General features: G+C 60.8%; 2 protein-coding genes across 2 annotated transcripts in view; one reads left to right on the top strand and one right to left on the bottom strand.

Moving 5' to 3' along the window:
* The window catches only part of CLPB (caseinolytic mitochondrial matrix peptidase chaperone subunit B), a 71,505-nt gene extending 67,637 nt beyond the window's left edge, over positions 1 to 3,868 (bottom strand). The window contains 3 exon segments of the mRNA XM_039704443.1: positions 2,345 to 2,396; positions 3,215 to 3,637; positions 3,640 to 3,868. Coding sequence (XP_039560377.1) covers positions 2,345 to 2,396; positions 3,215 to 3,637; positions 3,640 to 3,802 — 638 coding nt within the window. The 5' untranslated portion in view covers positions 3,803 to 3,868.
* A 2,750-nt stretch (positions 3,869 to 6,618) lies between these two features.
* Positions 6,619 to 13,628, top strand: STARD10 (StAR related lipid transfer domain containing 10). The gene is made up of 6 exons (XM_039704464.1): positions 6,619 to 6,900; positions 10,595 to 10,742; positions 10,963 to 11,066; positions 11,251 to 11,368; positions 12,121 to 12,173; positions 12,247 to 13,628. Exons 1-6 carry the CDS (start codon positions 6,718 to 6,720, stop codon positions 12,472 to 12,474), a joined length of 834 nt encoding a protein of 277 aa, XP_039560398.1. The 5' UTR covers positions 6,619 to 6,717; the 3' UTR covers positions 12,475 to 13,628.
* The last annotated feature ends 87 nt before the right edge of the window (positions 13,629 to 13,715 follow it).

Below are 13,715 nucleotides of genomic sequence, written 5' to 3'. Positions count from 1 at the left end.
GGCTGAAACTGCCTGCAGCAGGGCCAGTCAGTCGTTTTCACCATTCATGCTTCTCACACAACCAAAAAGCATGTGCCAAGCAGAGTTAGGCACAAAGCTTTGAACAGTGGAGGGCTGCCAGCCCCACAGGGAACAGGATGGGAAGGAAGGCCCTGGAGAGCCTTTGCAGAGGGATCTGGACAGGCTGGCTCGACGGGTTGAGGCCACTGTATGAGGTTCAATAAGGTCAAGTGCTGGGTCCTGCACCGGGGTCACCACAACCCCGTGCAGACATACAAGCTGAGAGCAGAGTGCACAGCAGGAAAGGCCCTGGGGGTGCTGGTTGACAGTGGTTAAACATAAGCCAGGTGTGCCCACGTGGGCAAGAATGCAAATGGTACCCTAACTTGTACCAGCTACAGCGTGGCCAGCAAGCCCAAGGCAGATCCTTGTTCCCCTGCACTGGGCAAGGTACCTCAAATCCTGTGTGCAGTGCTAGGCTCCTCATGACCAGAAAGACTTTGAAGTGCTGGAGTGGGTCCAGAGAAGGACAGGGAAGCTGCTGAAGGGTCTGGACCAAAGGGGCTGACGAGCAGTGGCTGAGGGAGCTGGGGGGACAGCCTGGAGAAAAGGAGGCTTGGAGGGACCTTCTCACTCTGTAAAACTTTCTGAAAGGAGGGCGTAGCCAGTGGGGGTCAGGCTATTCTCACAGGTAACAAATGACTGTATGAGAGGAAACAGCCTTAAGTTGTGCTATGGGAGGTTTAGGTTGGATGTTTGGGAAAATTTCTTCATGGAAAAGATCATCAAGCCTTGGGCAGTGGCGGAGTCCCCATCCCTGGAGGGATTTAACAGACATGCAGATGTGGCACTTGGAGCCACGGTTTAGTGGTGGGCTCAGCAGTGCTGGGGAATGGTTGGACTCTGTGATCTCAGAGGGCTTTTCCAACCCGAATGATTCGGTGACAGAGCACAGGAACAGAGAAACACAGGAGAAGCTGCAGACGTGCAGCCCAGCAGGATGGTGCACAGCCGCCAGCCCTGCCCTGCCCAGCTGGAGCACAGAGCATCCCTCCTGCTGATCTGCCTGACCAGGCTCACAAATCACCCAGACATCCCTAAACAGCAGCTTCCTGCAATTACAGGCAGCAGAACACATGTGCCAATTAGCTGCACACCAATATCCTCTTTGGCCCTTGATCTAGGCCAGATCTCAGCCCTGGGGTGCAGCAGAGCCAGGTGCTTCATCCAAGATCCTGGAAACTGGATGGAACATCCCCTGGCTGCAGGCCAAGAGGGCTCTCCTCTCCCTCTCCTCTTCTGCACCTTCTCTTCCCTTTGCTTCTACACAGGGATGGCAGCTCCTACCTCCCCAGGTGCCTGTGCTGGGTGGGAGATCTCAGCCACAGACAGAAACACATGTATGGTGTGCACAGGAGAGCAGCAATGTCTCTTCCCATCCTACACAAGCTGCCAGGCTGCCAAAAAGTCTGAATTCTCTACTGGCTGAGGGCAGCACTTGGGACCTGGGAGACCTCTGGCATTGTGAGATAATGAGGTAGGAGTGCCAAGGAACAGCTTCAAGGTTCTCACACTTCTCTTCCCACTTTAGGGGACACTTGCTTTCCTCCCACAGTCCCAGAGCTTGTCTCCAGCACTGGGTGGAGCAGTCACTGGAGCATGTCAGTGACATGGCACTGCTGCTCACAAACCACCCTGAGAACCTCTGAGTCCCTCCCTGGAGGTTTGGCTGCAGAAAGAACATGCTCCTGGGTACTAGTCACATGCTGAGCCTGAGAAAGGGGCCCTCTGTTACCACCTCAGGGATGTAACAGTGCCAGATGCACCTCATGGCAGCACCCCACGAGGCAGGCACAGCCAACTGTGACAAAAAGCCTGCTGCCATGGGACAAGAGCTCTGGAGATGCTCCTCTCCCTAACAGCTATATCTCTGGTCACCCAACCACTCCCATGACTTCCTTGGCTGGGTGGAGCACTCCCCTCTGCTCCTTGTGGGACAAAAGGCCCCTGGAGAGCTCCTGGCTCAGGCTGAGGAGCCCACAAGGGCTGTTTGTTCAGAGACAGAGCCCAGCAGATGAGCTTCTGCAGTGTGTCACTCACAGGGTATGTCCACACCTGCACAGTATGGCCTCACACTGTCCCCTCTCAGCACAAGGATCTGTGATCCACCTCCTACTCAACAAGCAAGGGTGTTCCCCATGTCTCCCTTCTGGATCTGAGAGGTGAGGGGAGCACCCCGTGGGGGCTGGGAGCAGCCAGCCTCCTCCTTCCCCATGTGCTGACAGGGCTTTCCTGCCCTGCCAGCCCTTGGCACACTGCTCTCATGTGTCAGAACCCTGCTCACCTCTTGACTTCTGAAACGTTGTTAATCCTTGCAGCTTCCAGAAGAGCATCCTCTGAAATGCAGAAAGGAGGGAGTTAGCATGGAGAACACACGTGGACATCCTAACCTGGAATGTGCTGCTGCCCAGAGCTCTCAGTGACCACCCCAGTGAGCAGGTTACCTAAAAACTCCTGACTCCAGCCCCCATCACACCCCCTGAGAACAGGGTGCTGCAGGATGCAGCAGGCACCCCAGGGCAGTGGACACTGTCACCCCGAGGTGTCAGCCTCAGCTACGGGTTTCCAGACCCCACAGAAGTGTTCCTACCACGGAGTCAGAATGACACCCCCTGGCTGGAGAAGGGAAGAGCAGCAGCCAGCTCTGGGAGATGGGATAAGCGATGGGTTGGGCTGGGTTGGGAGGGACCTAAAAGCTTATCTCGTTCCACCTCTCTGTCATGAGAAGGGACTCTTCCTACCAGACCACGCTGCTCCCAGCTTTGTCCAGCAACACTTCCAAGGGATGGGGCAGCCACAGCTTCTCTGGGCAACCTGTGCCAGGGCCTCACCAAACCTCACAGGCAAGAATTTCTTCCCAATATTCCATCTAAGCCTGTCCTCAGGATTAGAAGAAGCCAGTCAGTGGGAAACCATTCCCCCTTATCCTGTCTCTCCACACCCATGTCTAAAGTCTCTCTTTAGCTCTCTTGGAGCCCCTCTAAGTACTAAAGCATTAAGGATAACCCTTCCCTGGAGAGCTTCCCAGGTTACAGCCAGCAGGCAGGTTGCATCCCCAAGGAGGGACCCCACATCCCCTGGGAAAGGGCACAGGACTCTGTGTCCTGCATCCCACTCCTGCCGGCCTGGGGCCGGCCCCAGCAGCGATAGTCACCCTTGGACAGGCGGTCCCGCAGGTAGCAGTGAGCCAGCGCAGCGATGAGGGCAGGCAGCCCTGCTCCCGGGGAGCAGCTCCCCGCTCCACTCTGGTGCCCGCCGGGGTCTCCCGCGTGACAGCAGCGCTGCCCTGCACCCGAGGGCCACGGCGTCGGCTCTCTGAGGGACGCTATAAGGCTGGACGATGCTGGCACAAGGCAGCCGGTGCTGGCCAGGCCGGTGGCAGGTGACAGGGGTGTCCGCAGGGCGGCCAGGCCTGGAACAGGCCGCCCTGGCCTCTCCGCCGTGGTGTTGCCCTTGCGGCCTGGCCCATTAACTGAGGGAGAGCCGCCTGGGCCCGACGCCCTCGGTGAAGCGGGGTCAGCCCGCGGAGAGCCCCCGGGGCCCGGCCCCGCCGCCGGGGCTGCCCCCGCCGGGCCGCTCCGCCGCGCCCCCTGGCGGCCAGCGCCGCCGGCAGCCGCAGCCGGGCCCCGGCCCCCTCCGCCACGGCCCCGTAGGTCGCACGTGACGGCGACCACCACGGCCGCGCTCGGAGGAGCCGCGCCAGCCCCTGCGGCAGCGGGCAGGACGCCAGAGACGCCAGCATAGTTCCCTCGCTCCTCCCGCTGCGCCGCCCGCACCTTACCCCCCCCCGTCGCTGAGGCCGGTGGACAAGATGGCGGCTGCCGGCCGGCGGAGCTTGATGAAGGGGGGCGTGCAAGGCGTGCCGGGAGATGTAGTCCCCGCCGAGCCCAGCGGCGCGCTTCTCCGCCGCGGCGGACTACAACCCCCAGGAGGCGGCGCGACGCGGCTTTTCCGGGACATGACGGGAAACCGGCGTCGGCTGCGGGACATGGAGGGACGCGGCCGGCGGGGTCCGGCAGGGGGCGCAGCGCAGGCTGGGCGGGGCGGGGCGCGCGCGCGTGTTACGCAAAGGGGGCGCGCGCGCGGCCGTGCAGGGACGGACGGACATGCGCAGAACGAACAGCGCACTGACCACACCCACACAGACAGACAGACAGACACACCTGAACAGACAAACAGACACACCTGAACACATCCCCTGCAGCTGTGCACACCCGTGTGCAGCACCTGCACCCCAGGCTGGGCTTGCACGCGTGGCAGCGTGAATCCCGGGCACGTGCTGCGGGCTGGGCTCAGGGGATGCCGTGTGGGCACATGCGTGACCATGCATGTGTGCCCATAGCCCCTTCCCGCCCCGGGATTTGCCACCACCAGTTCCCATCCTACCCGTTTCCTCCTGTTTCACCCCAATCCCCTGCATGTCCCATTATCCCAGCTGCTGTTGGCCTGGTTTGCCATGCCACCATCACTGCAGCGCTTCCACAGGGCCCGACACAATCCTGGATTAAACAGAGCTGCTAAGAAGATGCATTTTAGGGATTTGGTTAAAAAAAAAATATATATATAATAGAAGACTTGGTTTTATTTCCTGAATTACTGATTCCTGCATTTAGCTCCGCACACTGCTGGCAGATGTGGGATGGTGGAGCAGGAATAACGACTGGGACCCAGGGAGCTGGGAAAGAACCAGGAATGTGGGGGAAGGTGTCAGAAATGGGCATTTCTGCACCCAGACTGGGCCAGCAGGACTGGGAGTTCTTACAGACAGCCCAGTGCTCCCAGTTCCCCAGCCCACTTCCCCTAGCTCTGCCAACTCAGTGCTCCCACGTCCCCAGCCCAGCTCGCCCAGCTCCATCAGCTCAGTGCTCCCAGTTTCCCAGCCCAGTTTCCCAAGTCCATTAGCCCAGTGCTTGCAGTTCCCCAGCCTAGTTCTTCCAGCTCGATCAGCCCACTGCTCCCCGTTCCCCAGCCTGACTGTTTGCTCCCCTTGTTGCTCAGTCCAGTTCTTCCAGCTCTGACAGCCCAGTTTCCCCGGGTGCCCAGCCCAGTCTCTCCAGCTCCCCAGCTCCTGCCACCAATGCTCTCCAGCTTCTCCAGCCCAGCTCCCCAGCCCAGTTCCCCCACTTCCCCAGCCCAGCTCCCTGGCTCCTCCAGCCCACACACCCCAGTCCCCCAGCCTGTCCTCCCTAGCCCATGACTCCCATGCCATCTGTGTTCCAGATTTGGAATGGCATGTGGTGCCACATGGCTGGACTTGCTGGGAATGTGGGTGCTCCTGCTTCCAGCGCCAGGACTGCTGGAGGCTGGGAAGGGCTGCAGTGTGATGGCTTTCACCTTTCCACATCCCTGGACGCAGGGTGGGAACAGCCCAGGCTTTCACAGCAGAGCTGGCAGAAAGGGCAAGGAGAGAAGGATGAGGGGAGAGGGTCCCCCTGCAGCAGCCACAGCACCCTGTCCCCAGCCATCCGCTGCGGATGTCCACTTCCAGTGGGACAGGATGCCAGAGATTCCCTTGGCTCCTTTCCCAGGTGAGGATGCTGGGAGCAGTGGTGTGGCATGGTGAGCCCTGTGGTGCCATGTCCCTGTCTCCTCACAGGTGCTGAGCACGGTGACACCGCTGTGCTCTCCTATCCCTCTGGCTACAGCATCCCTGGAATGCAAGGAGCTCGGTCCCACATTCCTGCTGCTGAGACAGGCTTTGCTTTGCCAGTCTAGGTACGTGCCACACTGCTCTGTCATCATTTGCAGTTATTCACGGGAGCTGGGAAAGGGTTCCTCGGTGCTCCCAATTGGAAAGAAAGAAATCCTGAGTCGGCAGCATTTTCAGAGCTGGACGGGAGCCAGAGCCCGAGCTTTTCCAAAAATAACATCCTAGTCAGCACTGCCAGTGGCAGCATGCCCACCTGCTCCTGGCCCCGGTGCCGTGGGGATGCCATGGCAAGGCCCAGCACTGGCACAAAGGATGGATAAAGCTTGTGTGCTGCACGGGGACAGGGCACAGTGACGGTGCCACATCAGGGTGACCTGCAGAGAGGCTGTGGGTCTCTGTCCTGCACTTGTGTCCCCTCCTACCCCAACTGGAATCATGGGATCATTTGGGTTGGAAAAGCTCGCTGAGACCATTGAGTCCAACCACTCCCCCTGGTCTGCCAAGCCACTACTAACCCGTGTCCCAACGTGTCACATCTGCTTTTTAAACCCCTCCGGACATGGGGACTCCACCAGTGCCAGGGCTGGACAATCCTTTCAGTGAAGAAATTTTCCCAATATCCAACCTGAACCTTCCCTGGCACACAGTGCAGGTATCCCTGCAAGTGCCACAGCTGTCCTCCAGCTGCCCCCGGCACCCCGCCAATCTGGATTGCTCCCCTCTCGCACAGCCTGCCCTTCCTCCCCCTGCTCCCGGTTTCAGCTTCGACATTCCCGTTTTCCCCCGGCTCCTCCCGGTAAACCCACCCCACTCCACCCACCGAGATCCCCCCCACTCCTCCTCCCGGTCCCCCCCCCAGTTTTCCCGAGGTCCCCCCGCCCCTCGGTGTTCCCGCCTCTCCCGGTCCCGCCTCTCCCGGTCCCAGCGCGCCCCGCGCCCGCAATGCCGCCCTAGGGGCTGGCGCCTGCCGCGGCACCGGCACCGGCGGGCGGGGGCGGCCCGGGGCCATGTCGGGGCACGGCGGCGGCATGTCGAGTCGCGACAGCGTGCAGATCCCCGACGACCGGGACTTCGGGGCGTTCCGGGCGCAGTGCGAGTCGGAGCGCGGCTGGAGCCTCACCTACAGCAAGGGCGGGGTGGGCGTCTGGGTGCAGCTGCTGGAGCCCGAGCGCGCCCTCCACAAGATCAAGGTGAGAGCTCCCGCCCGGCACAGCACGGCGAGACATCCCCATCCACCCTGACACCCCCCCACCTCCTCCCCGGCATCCCCCCGGGACTGGGGTACCCAGCAGCAAGGGGGGACCTGGAGGCAGGAGGGGCCCTGGGGAGATGCTGCACCCTGGGCTTGGGGGGAGGAGTGGGGACCCCACAGTGAGGAGGAGCTCGGGGGTTTAACCACCACCCAGGGGTCAGTGGGAATCCCAGGGGATAGCGGGGTCCCTCAAGTGGTGCAGCGCCTTGGGGCGGATGGGGACTTCGGGAGCTGGCCCCCGATGGCCTGCAGGGACACCAGGACAAATGGGCAGTCTGGGGACCCCATGACAAACACAGCTCCAGGGCTCAGCCAGGGACAACCAGGAACCCCCAGGGTGTGGGGGGGCCATTGGTCCTGGCTGCTGCTTTCTCCCCACTTCACCCACTGGGAATGTTCCTCTCATGCTTGCTGCACGCCAGGACTAGGCTTGGGGACTCCTTGGAGACTGCAGACACTGGCCTGCTATCACTGCGGTTGTCCCCCTTGGCCAGAGCTCCCTGTGTCCCCACTGCATTTCCCCGTGGGTCCCTTCCCTCTTGGTGCCAGTGAGCTGGCACAGGCAGGTACACGCTCTTCCCTCTGGCAAAGCAGGGACACCGGGATTCCGAGAGACAGCTTGAGACAGGAGCAGTGTTACAGATGGGGTTACACTGGAGTCTCTGGCTGGTGTCCCTGTCCCTGGTGGCAGCTCCATTAAGCTGTCCTGGTGTAGCGGGTGGCATCGTCCTTGCCCGGGTGTTGAGCCCGGGTGGTGGCGGTGGTGGCAGTAGTGACGACGCGGCCTGCTCACACACTGCTCTGCAGCAGCTGGCGCTGGCTCTGCTGGGGAAACCTCTCCCTGGGGCACCAGCAGTGCCTGTGCCCGGCTCCTGCCTTGGAACCACTGGCTTGCTTCCACTGTGGCATGCTGGAGGAGTTTGGGCTGCTGTGAGCCAGGAACAGGTCCCTGTTGTGCCCTGGTGGCAGCAGTGAACCCTGGCAGGGGGGAGGGTGGTCTCTGGGGTGTCGGGAGTCACGGGTGCCACTTGCACCCTGCCCCATCCCCACAGAGGTGGGGACCCGTGGTGGGTGGCATGCGGAGCATCCATCACTGTGGCATCCAGGCATGATGGCATGGACATGGCTCTGTGTGACAGTGCATCCTGACACAGCCCCCCCCATCCCCCCCCCCAAGCTCCTTGTGTCCCCAGCCTGCTGCTGGCTCTTGGGGGTTGCATCCCAAAACATCCCCGGGATTGAGGTGGCGCTTGGGTGCGTCCCCTGCCTGTCCCACAATCCCAGTGTGCCACGTTGGCGTGGCAGGGACCCAGCCCACTCCAGGATGTCCTGGCACGGCTGCTCCCCTCACGTCACAGCACCTGGAGCTGTCTTTTGCCTGCGGGGGTCCCTGAGCCAGGTCCTGCCTCTTTCCACACCCTCCTGGACAAATCTTGCTTGGAAAGGTCCTGCTGGGTGTTCATGTGTTGATTGCACGTGTGTGCCACTGGGTATTGGAGACCCTCTGGGTGACAGTCCTTGTCTCCACCCCGTGGCCCCCAGCAGCACCCAGGCCCACCATCCCACCCAGGATGAAATGAAATGCTCCTGCTGGATTTTGAAGGGATGGACACGTGTGGCATTGCTGACGTGGCACGGCAAGGTGCAGCCCAGGGGTTTGCTCCTTATGCTGGGGGTCTCTGCGTGGGTGCTGGGGATTCTCTGCAGCTTCCCAAGAGCTGGTTTCCCCCTGAATTCATCCTGGATTCCTCCTGGATTCCTTGCCTAATTAAGTGGAACCTGAAGGTCTCGCCCTGCTTTGAGGCTGCCGCCCCCTCCTCCCCGCCCCCCTCCATTAGGGATGCAGCTCCCGTCTAACCTGTTTTCTGGAGTCTGGGAACAAGCTGGTGCCATGGCTGATTTCTCAGTGGGACATTTGGTGGCCTTGGGACTGGCTACAGGTTGGGGGAACCCAGCCAGGACACCCCATCCTACCCAGTGGGGCAGTGAGTTGGTACCTGGGCATCTGAGATCTCCCAGGGATGATGGTTTCCCCTCTAAAGGGGCTGTTCCCAAAGGATGGCCAGGAGCCATCCTGTAGGATGCACTGGAAGGATCTGGGGTGCTGGTAGAGCTGCCAGTGAGGTTGAGCTTGGGGACTCCCTTGGTGGCTGCAGCCCTCCAGGCAGGGGTGGTGGGTCTCCCCTTTGAATCTGCTTCTGTCCCACAGTCTGGCACCCATTCTGTGTTCCCTTGGGCATAGCATAACCCCAGCCCTGGGGACTTCATCTCTTTCTCCTCCTCCTCCTCCTCCTCACCCCATTAGTCAATATTGACTCAAGGTTGGGGCATGTGTTTCTAGGCACTTCCCAGGTGGCACCATCCCCTCTCCTGCTGCGACCCCCCTGGCACCCCCCCAGGATGTGAGTCACCTGCAGGGCAGGTTCTGCACTACTGGCTTGACCGGCCTTGCTGCTCTGGGAATGATCCACCTGAGCATGGTGTGGGCTGGCCTGGGTGCAGGTGGGAGCAGGGGTTCTTCAAGAAAGCCATCCAGGCAGGCTCTCCCCAAAAGTGCCCTGCAGCGGTGGGTGTTCCCAGACAAATTTTTGGGTGAATGGAGGAGCTGGAGGTGGGCTCTGTGGAACAGGATGGGTCTCTGACATTGAGGATAAGCACGGTGGGGTTGAGGGCAGACTCCATGGCACAGGGATTGATCTGTGGGGTTGAGGATGAGCGCTGTGGGGCGAGGATGGGATTGAGGATGAGTACTGTGGGGCAAGGATGGGATTGAGGATGAGCGCTGTGGGGGAACAGGCTCCATGGCTGTGTCCCACCAAGGGCCCATGTGAGGCTGTGCCCCATTGCTGGGTGCTTCTGTGTCCCTTCCCAGGGCTGGGGGGTCTCTAGTACCGTGTACTGGGGTCACAGGCCAGCCCTAAATCGTGCACTGCAGGGTCTGGGGGCCGGAGGAGCTGATGCCATCCCTGGGGAGAATCAGGAGCCACTGGCATTCCCAGGGACAGGCTGCTGGCTGGTCTCCCTGCCCCACGCTTGGCTCCAGCACCCTTGACCTCAGCAGATGGCATCCCTGCTGCAGGGGTAGCTGCCCTCACCTTCTCCATTCTCCTTGCCTTCCCTGGATCTGGCTGCTGTAGTTATGGAGCAGCTCCCCACTCTGCACCCCCCCAAACCCTTCTCTGTGATCCGTGCTGCCCAAGGCACCAGGCACAGCCCTGCAGACTGGCTCCTCTTGGCTTCCCTGTGCAGGGAAGCTATTTTGGGGGGAGTACATCCACAGTGATGGGAGGGCAGGTGGGAAGCAGGGTCCCCTGGTACTCAGGATTCAGCTCCACACTGCCTTGAGGCCCTGCGTGCCTGTGCTAAGGGGTGGCTCTGGGTGGCAAACTGAGCTGCTGGTTGGGATCCAGGTTTTCTTGGAGGAGGTTGCATTGATTTTTTTTTTTTAAACATCTCAGAGGAGACACCTCCCCCTCACTTGCTGGGGATTCCCATTGCTGCATTCCTACCTGGGGGTCCCAATGGCCATCCTCCCACCACGAGGTCACCACTGCCATCCTGTTGGGGGTCCCCGCGGCCACTCTCCCACCGTGGGGTCCCCCGGTAGGTCTCTGATGGCCCCTGCCTTGCAGTGCAGGATGGAGTGCAGGGACGTGCCGGCGGAGACGCTGTACGACGTGCTCCACGACATCGAGTACCGCAAGAAGTGGGACACCAACGTCATCGAGACCTTCGACATCGGGAGGCTGACGGCCAACTCCGACGTGGGCTACTACGCCTGTGAGGAAGGGCTGGGGGATCTGGGTCCTGGGGGAGGGCTGAGTGCCGGGGCTGCCACCACTACACCCTGGGTTTGGCATCTGGGGGACCCGTGGTGTCTGCCACTGGAGGGAGGAGCCTGTGTACCGAGCAGTTTGGGGGGATTTGGAGGGCAGAAGGGGAGCCCATTCCTGAAGGTGGGTGTCTCACTCTGGAACATCCCACCCGGTGCTGTCCCTAGGGAGGTGTCCCAAGCCCCTGAAGAACCGGGACGTGGTCACACTCCGCTCCTGGCTGCCCATGGGCTCTGACTACATCATCATGAACTACTCTGTCAAGCATCCTGTGAGTTCGGTGGGGCACCAGGGCTCCTGTGGTGCTGGGTGGGGGCTGGGGCTCGCTCAGAGCTTGGGGAGTGAGACAGGTTGGAGAGTTGAGGGGGTCCTGACAGCCCTGCTTGTGGCTGGTGCCTGCTGTACCCCACCTGGCCTGCCCCTGACTCGTGTTCCCTCCTTGCTCCCCACCACAGAAGTATCCGCCCCGCAAGGACATGGTGCGGGCTGTCTCCATTCAGACGGGCTACCTGATCGAGGGGACAGGAGCCAAGAGCTGCACCATCACCTACCTGGCACAGGTGGACCCCAAAGGTGAGAGGGGGACCCCCAGCTCTGTGCCCTGGGGCTCGGCACCCTCAAGTCCTTCCCTCGTGTCAGTGTGTGCTTGGGGGGCCAGTGGGGTCCTGCTGGAACTCAGGGCGGACTTAGTGGGGGTCTCATGGGTTCTCAGGGTGGGCTCATTGGGAGTTCAGGGTGGCCTTTCTTGGGACTTAATGGGGGCTTTGGGCTCAGTGGGGGCTCAGGAGTAACTTGGGGGGCTCAGTGGGGCTCAGGGTGGGCTGGGGGAAGGCTGAAGGGGCACTCATTTGGGCTTAGTGGGGGCTCACTGGGAGCTCAGGTTGGGTTGGGATTCTGGGAATTCAGGGCAGGGTCAGTAGGGCTTTAAGAAGTCCCAGGTTGAGCTCAGTGGGACTCAGGGTGTGTTCAGGAGGACCTATGGATATGCTCAAGGTGGGCTTGGAAGGGCTCATCAGCAGGAGCATCTTGGGATGCAGCCAGAGCCAGACATGGAGCATGGAGCAATGTCAGGAGGAAACATCTTGGGCCTGTTCTCTTCAAATCTTTCATTTTTGGGAGTTGAAGAGGAACCCAAAATGCTGAAATAACTGGTTTTGACCTCTGCAAGAGCAGAGGGCAGTATGGATTGAACTCTGTTCCCTCTCTCTAGCCACATGTGCCCAGTGAGAGTGCTGGGGGGGTCACATGTGTGGGGGGGTCCTGGTTTTTAGGCACCTGAGGGATGCTGGGGGTCCCACTCCCAGCCACCCCTCCCTTCTCTCCAGGTTCTTTACCGAAGTGGGTGGTGAACAAATCCTCCCAGTTCCTGGCCCCCAAGGTGAGTTTGTGGCACGAGGTGGGTCTGGTGTGGGGGTAAGGGCTCTCTGTGCCCATCTCACTCTTCCTCCCAGGCGATGAAGAAGATGTACAAGGCATGCCTCAAGTACCCCGAGTGGAAGCAGAAGCATGACCCTCACTTCAAGCCCTGGCTGTTCCCGGAGCAGAGCCGACTCCCAGCCCTGGCACTCTCCGAGCTCTCCCTCCAGCATGCGGATTCCCTGGAAAACATTGATGAGAGCTCCCTGGCTGAGAGCAAGGAGGACCGTGGCGAGGGCAGCGACGAGGACAGCCTGACCTGATTCCCTGGGAGCTCCTCTAGTTGTTCCCCTGGCTAGGACAGCCTGACATGTCCCCACCCTGGGGGGCTCCTCTCCCTGTCCCCCCACTTCCAACATGGTTTGTGTCTCTATCTCACACACCTGTACACAAGCACCCCCACTTTGGGTTCAGGGGGACCCCCCCCATTGTTGTACCCCTGTTTGGGGACAGCAGGGACATAGTGGGTCCCCCGGGGTGAGAAGTTGGGGGTTGTCTTGTCACTTAGCCCTTGTGGGACACTGGTGTTGTCCCTATAGGTGGCAAACCCAAAGTGACTTTCAGCTTTTGGGGGGGCAGAGGAAAAGGGGGGCCCTGTGCCTGCTCCTCAGCCCTGGAGACCCTTCCACTGCGCTCCCCCTCTGCCCCCCATTCTTGCTCCCCATCTCTGTTATGGTCCCACAGAACTGCCTTCATCCCACGGGATCCCCAGCCCCAGCAGACCACCAGGGGGTGCTTGGGCACCTGCTTGCCCCTCTGGGCATGCACAGGGTTTTGGGGGGCTTCTGGCACCTCCTGGCATGCCGGGAAGGAGGGCCTTTGGGGGTTTTTGGCATCTCCAAGCATGTAGAGGGGAAGCTGCTAGACTCCTGGCACATCCAGCATGTTGGAGGGGATGTTGGGGTCTTACCTTCAGGCATGTGGGAGGAGTTGAGGGGCTCATGGCACCTCCAGATGTGCTGTGGCAGATGTTTTGGGGGCTCCTGGGGGAGATCCCCCCCATTCATGTTGGGGGGGATCTTATGGGGTCTCAGCATCTTCAGGTTTGTTTGGGGGAGGCTTTGGGGTAAGCTCGTGCCTCCAGGTGTGCCCAATGTCTCTGGGGGCTCCCAGCATCTTCAGGCATGTTGAAAGGACTTGGGGGGCTCCTGGCACCTCCAGGTGTTCTGTGGGTCTCTGAAGGCTCCTGTCCTCTCCCCTGCCTTTCTAGGATGGGAACCCTTTCCAAGCTGGGTGCCTGGACCCTTCCTCCACTGGAATTTGAGGCCTTGACTGGGGGTTTGGGAGCTGGTCTTTGGCCATGCTCTTGCCCCCTCCTTTTCTGGGGGTGTACAGGGACATGGGAGATTTTGTACCTTGTACCAGAGCTGATTATTTAGGAATAAAATAATTAAATCTGGCATGGGAGGGACTCGGCCTCTGTCCCACCTTGGTCCTTTGGTAGCATCCTTGTCCCCATAGTGCACTCGGGCAGGGGGTCCCTGCTCATGGTGGGACCCTCACC

The sequence above is a fragment of the Passer montanus genome, unplaced genomic scaffold (assembly GCF_014805655.1).
Source record: "Passer montanus isolate IOZ18808 unplaced genomic scaffold, ASM1480565v1 scaffold175, whole genome shotgun sequence".
Lineage (NCBI taxonomy): Eukaryota > Metazoa > Chordata > Aves > Passeriformes > Passeridae > Passer > Passer montanus.
This window is presented reverse-complemented; position numbering and strand designations above follow the sequence as displayed.